Source organism: Pempheris klunzingeri, chromosome 19, assembly GCF_042242105.1.
Source record: "Pempheris klunzingeri isolate RE-2024b chromosome 19, fPemKlu1.hap1, whole genome shotgun sequence".
NCBI classification, from domain to species: Eukaryota; Metazoa; Chordata; class Actinopteri; order Acropomatiformes; family Pempheridae; genus Pempheris; species Pempheris klunzingeri.
This window is the reverse complement of record NC_092030.1, coordinates 22,485,374-22,493,014: the sequence shown is the minus strand read 5'-3', so window position 1 is coordinate 22,493,014 and position 7,641 is coordinate 22,485,374. Positions and strand designations below refer to the sequence as shown.

The 7,641-nt window shown below is 52.3% G+C and overlaps 1 protein-coding gene across 1 annotated transcript in view; it reads right to left on the bottom strand.

The window, feature by feature from the left end:
* cfap53 (cilia and flagella associated protein 53) overlaps positions 1–4,156 on the bottom strand; it is an 8,442-nt gene extending 4,286 nt beyond the window's left edge. The window contains exons 1-4 of the mRNA XM_070850923.1: positions 3,989–4,156; positions 3,316–3,545; positions 2,362–2,535; positions 459–762 (exon numbers count right to left, since the gene is read on the bottom strand). Coding sequence (XP_070707024.1) covers positions 459–762; positions 2,362–2,535; positions 3,316–3,545; positions 3,989–4,057 — 777 coding nt within the window. The 5' untranslated portion in view covers positions 4,058–4,156. The remainder of the gene's footprint in view (positions 1–458; positions 763–2,361; positions 2,536–3,315; positions 3,546–3,988) is intronic.
* Between the last annotated feature and the right edge of the window lie 3,485 nt (positions 4,157–7,641).

Genomic DNA, 7,641 nt, shown 5'->3' with positions numbered 1-7,641 from the left:
GATGTGTGAGAACACGACGATGATGTGTGACAACACGACGATGATGTGTGAGAACACGACGATGATGTGTGACAACACGACGATGATGTGTGAGAACACGACGATGATGTGTGAGAACACGACGATGATGTGTGAGAACACGACGATGATGTGTGACAACACGACGATGATGTGTGAGAACACGACGATGATGTGTGACAACACGACGATGATGTGTGAGAACACGACGATGATGTGTGACAACACGACGATGATGTGTGACAACACGACGATGATGTGTGAGAACACGACGATGATGTGTGACAACACGACGATGATGTGTGAGAACACGACGATGATGTGTGACAACACGACGATGATGTGTGACAACACGATGATGATGTGTGACAACACGACGATGATGTGTGAGAACACGACGATGATGTGTGACAACACGATGATGATGTGTGTGGCGGCACCATGAGCGCGGCCTCCTCCCGCCGCAGCTCTCTGAGCGTCCGTTTCTGCTGCTCTGCCGCCTCCGCCTGGGCCTTGATGGAGTCCAGCTGCTCCGCGTTCCTCTGCTGCCGCCTCTGCAGCGTCAGCGTCTCTCGCCGCTCTTTGGCGCGCAGGTCGGCCTCCCACAGCTCGTCAAACGTCCGCTCCTCCTGCCGCCGCAGCTGCAGCCGCTCCTGCCGCTCCCTCACCTGGGCGGCTCGCTCCAGACACACCTGCTGCTCTCTGCGCCTGCTCTGGACACTTCGCAGCTCCTCACACTGGTCCCTGGAAACACAACGTCAGTCACACTGTGGGGGGGCACTCTGCTGCTTTAAATGTGTCTCTAACGGGATCAAACAGGCCGCGCTTCTTCTTCTGCTGCTTTAAATGTGTTTCTAACGGGATCAAACAGGCCGCGCTTCTTCTTCTTCTGCTGCTTTAAATGTGTCTCTAACGGGATCAAACAGGCCGCGCTTCTTCTTCTTCTGCTGCTTTAAATGTGTTTCTAACGGGATCAAACAGGCCGCGCTTCTTCTTCTGCTGCTTTAAATGTGTTTCTAACGGGATCAAACAGGCCGCGCTTCTTCTTCTTCTGCTGCTTTAAATGTGTCTCTAACGGGATCAAACAGGCCGCGCTTCTTCTTCTGCTGCTTTAAATGTGTTTCTAACGGGATCAAACAGGCCGCGCTTCTTCTTCTGCTGCTTTAAATGTGTCTCTAACGGGATCAAACAGGCCGCGCTTCTTCTTCTGCTGCTTTAAATGTGTTTCTAACGGGATCAAACAGGCCGCGCTTCTTCTTCTGCTGCTTTAAATGTGTCTCTAACGGGATCAAACAGGCCGCGCTTCTTCTTCTGCTGCTTTAAATGTGTCTCTAACGGGATCAAACAGGCCGCGCTTCTTCTTCTGCTGCTTTAAATGTGTCTCTAACGGGATCAAACAGGCCGCGCTTCTTCTTCTGCTGCTTTAAATGTGTCTCTAACGGGATCAAACAGGCCGCGCTTCTTCTTCTGCTGCTTTAAATGTGTCTCTAACGGGATCAAACAGGCCGCGCTTCTTCTTCTGCTGCTTTAAATGTGTCTCTAACGGGATCAAACAGGCCGCGCTTCTTCTTCTGCTGCTTTAAATGTGTCTCTAACGGGATCAAACAGGCCGCGCTTCTTCTTCTGCTGCTTTAAATGTGTCTCTAACGGGATCAAACAGGCCGCGCTTCTTCTTCTGCTGCTTTAAATGTGTCTCTAACGGGATCAAACAGGCCGCGCTTCTTCTTCTGCTGCTTTAAATGTGTCTCTAACGGGATCAAACAGGCCGCGCTTCTTCTTCTGCTGCTTTAAATGTGTCTCTAACGGGATCAAACAGGCCGCGCTTCTTCTTCTGCTGCTTTAAATGTGTTTCTAACGGGATCAAACAGGCCGCGCTTCTTCTTCTGCTGCTTTAAATGTGTCTCTAACGGGATCAAACAGGCCGCGCTTCTTCTTCTGCTGCTTTAAATGTGTCTCTAACGGGATCAAACAGGCCGCGCTTCTTCTTCTGCTGCTTTAAATGTGTCTCTAACGGGATCAAACAGGCCGCGCTTCTTCTTCTGCTGCTTTAAATGTGTCTCTAACGGGATCAAACAGGCCGCGCTTCTTCTTCTGCTGCTTTAAATGTGTTTCTAACGGGATCAAACAGGCCGCGCTTCTTCTTCTGCTGCTTTAAATGTGTTTCTTGGATGTACTTCCTGCTTTGTTGTGCTGCAGCTACTGACGGCAGCTACAGACCAGGAGTGAATCTTTAGCGGAGCCGGGGGGAGACGCTCCATGACATGAAGGTCATCTATGCCGTTTACAGGTGAGGAGGATGGGGGGCGTGGCTCTGTGGGGGCGGGGTCTGACAGGTGTGTTTACCTGAAGAGCTGGTCCAGCTTGTCTGAGACCAGCTGCTGGCGCTCTCTCTCTCTCCTCTCCCTCAGGGCTTTAGCTCGCTCTCTCATCTTCGCCTGTCTCTCCACTGACGTCTCCACCTTCTCCGCCATCTCCTGCAGGAACTGCTGCTCCTCCACCTCCAACATCACACGCAGCCTGGAGGAGACAGACAGGTGGAGACAGACAGGAGGAGACAGACAGGTGGAGACAGACAGGAGGAGACAGACAGGAGGAGACAGACAGGTGGAGACAGACAGGTGGAGACAGATATGAGGAGACAGACAGGAGGAGACAGACAGGTGGAGACAGATATGAGGAGACAGACAGGAGGAGACAGACAGGAGGAGACAGACAGGTGGAGACAGACAGGAGGATGTAGAGCAGTAGAGGACTCTGTGACATGAGACTGAGTTGGATGGAGGTGTACTGGGTGGAGGTAGGGTGGAGGTGTACTGGGTGGAGGTAGGGTGGAGGTGTACTGGGTGGAGGTAAGGTGCAGGTGCACTGGGTGGAGGTAGGGTGGAGGTGCACTGGGTGGAGGTAAGGTGGAGGTGCACTGGGTGGAGGTAGGGTGCAGGTGCACTGGGTGGAGGTAAGGTGGAGGTGCACTGGGTGGAGGTAGGGTGGAGGTGCACTGGGTGGAGGTTGGGTGGAGGTGCACTGGGTGGAGGTAAGGTGGAGGTGCACTGGGTGGAGGTAAGGTGGAGGTGCACTGGGTGGAGGTTGGGTGGAGGTGCACTGGGTGGAGGTAAGGTGGAGGTGCACTGGGTGGAGGTAGGGTGCAGGTGCACTGGGTGGAGGTAAGGTGGAGGTGCACTGGGTGGAGGTAGGGTGGAGGTGCACTGGGTGGAGGTAGGGTGGAGGTGCACTGGGTGGAGGTAGGGTGCAGGTGCACTGGGTGGAGGTAAGGTGGAGGTAAGGTGGAGGTGTACTGACCTGTCCCTCCTCTGGTGGACGTGGACCTGCTGCTGGTCCACGGCAGCTCGGACTCGTCTGTGGATCTCTCCTCTCAGGAAACGTCCCTCTGAGCTCTGCAGCCACGCCGTCTTCACCTGGCAGGCCTGCTGCTGTGCGCTGAAGTCCAGGACCAGGTCCCGGGCGGCGTCCTGCCTCTGTCGGTCCAGGATCGAGCGGTCCGCCGGCCGAGACGACGGGAACTTGGCCCTCTGACGGCACAGACGCGGTAGCACATTTCACCTTCATCACTAACTGAAGACAGCCGGGGTATCTTTGGTGTCGCTGTTTAAACATCCCATAATACCCTTCATCGTGCTGTGGATCAGCTGCTCCTCTGGGCTCTTCACACCTCAGTGACTCTAACCTGACACACATCCACATCCCCCCCCCCCGCCCCCTGAGGAACACAGTGCAAACTAGTCCCCAGCTTACAGCAGACGCGGACTGATACCGGACCGTTAGTAGGCATCAGACGTCAGCCGTCACATAATTAGCATATATCCGGGCTGTGAACCAATCAGAATGCTCCATTTGAGCTAACCGCTACATCAGGCTAACTAGCTGTGGGTGAGTTAACCTCTCTGAACCGGTTACATTAGTTAGTCACATTAGTTAGTCACATTAGTTAGTCACATTAGTTAGTGTGTCTCACCACAGCCACGGAGTGGGGCGTCGGTCCCGTGACCTCCCGACATTTTGTTCCTCTGTGACTCAGCAGCATTTTGACCTCCTCACACACGAGCTGCTCCAAACACACGCTCAGTCACCATGGCAACCGTAAACAAGACGACGGAGCACCTCAATACCCATGAGCCTCTGCGCCACGGTGTGTGTGTGTGTGTGTGTGTGTGTGTGTGTGTGTGTGTGTGCGCGCGCCGTTAATGAAACACACGACGGGAAGTGGCGCTCTGTGATTGGCTGTTTGTTAGTGAAATGCACCCTGGGAGCTGTAGTTGACCTCAGAGGTTAACACACTGTTTGATCCATGTTTTGTGTTTGATTGTTCTGTGATATAAAAGAACAGGACACAATGGTGCTGCTTCTCTTTCTTTATGTCACCGTCAAGTCACAGGGAGCAAAAGAACCAAGAAAAAGGAAGAAGATCCACAGAGACAAATGATAATAATAGTAAGAGTAAAAACTGTCACTATTCCTGAAATAAAAAGGAGTTAATAACACAATGAAACCCCATTTAAAGACGATCAAAATGTTTCATGAGCTTTTATTACTTAAAATTGTTTGAATAATGCAAACATTTGAAAGACATTGAAAAAAAAAGTCACAAATATCGGACGAGGGGGGGTTATGGAGGGTGAGGCTGAGGGACACATGTATGTTTCTACATCCATCCTCAGCCGTCTGAATGTCTTTATTTGTCCAGGAGTGTTGGAGCCAGCGGCTCAGACTCCTAAGCAGAGGTCCCTCCTGAGCTGGTGTCTGAAGAGGAGTCAGGATGCTGCTGCTCACTGCTGCTTTATCTGCTTCACAGCTGCCGTTACTTTATCCAGGATGCACCGCAGCCCCGCTCTGCTTCTCTCATCCCCTCTGAGCTTCATCTCCTCCAGCCTCCGGACCGCCTCTGCGTCTCCTTTCTCCTTCATCTTATCGATGAGGAAGTCCAGCTGGACGGAGCGGGACGGAGGGTGGAGGCTGACGGAGATCTGCTCCAGTCTGACGACGTGCCGGAAGGATTCTTCCAGCAGCCGATCTTTCTCTGCCGTCAGCTCCTCCATTTGCTTCTTCAGCCCGGACTTCTCGTCGCTCCTCATCCGCTCCTGATCCTGCAGCGTCTCTCTCTGTCTGAGCTCGATCACCACGATTCTGTCCTGCAGCTCCTGGATGCGGTCGGCCAGTGGGATCAGCTGCTCCTGCAGCAGCGTCTCCACGCTCTGAGGCTCCGCTTGTCCCATTTGGAGGAAGCGTTAGTTTTGCTGTGCAAAAATAAAGACATGAGGTGAAAAAGTCCTGAACATAGAATCAGATTTCACCTGGAGTGTTTTCCCCCCCGGTGATGAAGAACAGACGCCTCCATCTGATTTAAAGACACCTTCCTGATGTGCTCAGTCAAACTAGCAGCTGTTTCTGAGTACATTTACTTGAGGACACATTTGAGGTCCTTCTAGTTTCTGAAATATTAAAATACAATATACAGAAACACGGGTTTAAGGTGATCACAGGTCTGATCTGCTGTCTTAATGTACCTTGTTGAAATACTGACAGTTTGCCCCAGTGTGGAGGCCCCAGGTGGCCCCTCACAGCCCCCCAGCTGAAGGTCTGCTGACCTGTTTAAAAGCTGAATGGAGTCTCCAGCTGAAAGTATGAGGAAGCTCCAACCTTTCGGAGCAGAGGAAGTTGAAGAGGATTTGAAAATTCCTCCCAAAAAGTTGAATTTTAAAGAAAAGTTTAAATATTTTAAAAAGTTTAGAAGGTAGAAAAGTCCAAGCAGCCAAGAGACCGACGAGGCGTCTGCAGCTCCAAGTGTGGAGCTCTGCACGGAAGAATAAACAGGACAACAACAGTACACCTGGTATCTTACCTGTGGTGCAGCTCTCTGACGCTGACTAGGCTCAAACAGCTGAGATCAGCTTTTATATGGGGGGGGGGGGGGTCACATGGTCCCTCTGAGGCTGGATGTCAATGGGAGGTGATTTCATTAGAACCTGAACATCCATCTGAAGTGATGAAGTGGACATTTTGCAGGAAGGATCAATAACAGTTTGTTTGATCTTATTGATCAAACTGTTCAAAGTCATTTCTCTAAAATCAGGTGACAACAAAATGAAGACAGAGGAGTCCTTTCTGTCTAAAGCACTGGAACCCTCACCACCCTTTCTCTCTGGCACGCTCTCCTCCACACTTTGGTCTGTGGACTCCGGTCAGGGTGCAGCATTTATAGATATCATAAAGCTGCAGGCAGGCTGAACAACCTGATTATGTATTTCTGATCATTATCTGATCGCTGACTGGAGCTTCGTGCTGACTCCACGACTCTCACAGCTCATGTGTCCTTATCTGTGGCCTGCATCACACCAGCACACTCACACCTCCGGCTGCTCCGGCTGCTCCGGCTGCTCCAGCTGCTCCAGCTGCTCCAGCTGCTCCAACTGCTCCAGCTGCTCCAACTGCTCCAACTGCTCCGGCTGCTCCGGCTGCTCCGGCTGCTCCGGCTGCTCCGGCTGCTCCGGCTGCTCCGGCTGCTCCAGCAGACCTTTGTATTGCCAAAGATTCAGTTGTTTTCTTTACAATCTCTTTCTCTTGAGGTTTTTTTACTGGTCCCACACTGCACTCCACATGAGTACAGTCTGGTGTTGCATGTTTTTTCTCCTCCCCTCTCTCTCTCCTCATGTTTTCCCCCCCACTTTCCCCCCCACTGTAAAATGGAATTTCCCCCCTTGGGGGATCAATAAAGTTGAATTGATTGATTGATTGATTGATTGATTGATTGATTGATTGATTGCAAGGCAACTGTGCAAAGTTGCAAACGTGGTCCTGTCACATCGACCCCCTGGTGAAGAAGGCTCGACGGCGTCTCCACCGCCTCAGACGCCTGAGGGACTTTAAGCTCCCTCTCAATGTGCTCAGGAACTTCTACACCTGCACCATTGGGGGCGTTCTGGCCGGGAGCATCTCCACCTGGATGGGCAGCAGCACCAGGCAGGACTTCTTGGCTCCGAGGAGGGTGGTTCTGATGGTCCGCGCCATCAGAACCACCCTCCCCAACCTGCAGGACATTTACCAGCAGCGCTGCAGGTCAAGGCCAGGAAGACTGCGAGGGAGCCCCCCCCCCCAGCCACAGACTGTTCTCTCTGCTGCCGTCAGGTCGGCGTTACCGCTGAGAGGATGAGGAGGAGCTTCTGTCCTCAGGCCGTCCGCCTGCTGAACCTATATACATACATATATACACACACACACACACACACACACACACACACACACACACGTGTGTGTGTGTGTATGTTTCTACTCTTGCTTCACTTTGTGTGTGTTTTATATTTATTTCTATCTTATTGTTTCAGTGTGGAACAGACACTCAGAACATTTCACTGCACATTAGACTGTGTAACTGTGTCTGTGACTAATAAAGAGTCCTGAGTCCTGAGTCCTGGTCCATGTGGGCACCAGCAACACTCGGCTGAGGCGCTCAGAGATCGCTGGCAGGATGGTGGAGTTCAGAAACGTGAGTCAGCGTGGATTCAGTGTGTGTGGCTTACTTCATCCCTTCACCCCCTGGAACAGATCATCTCCTGAGAGCTCCGGGGGGGCCTGTCGCACGGCCGGCCGGCAGAGGGAGCTGCGGCGCCGCCC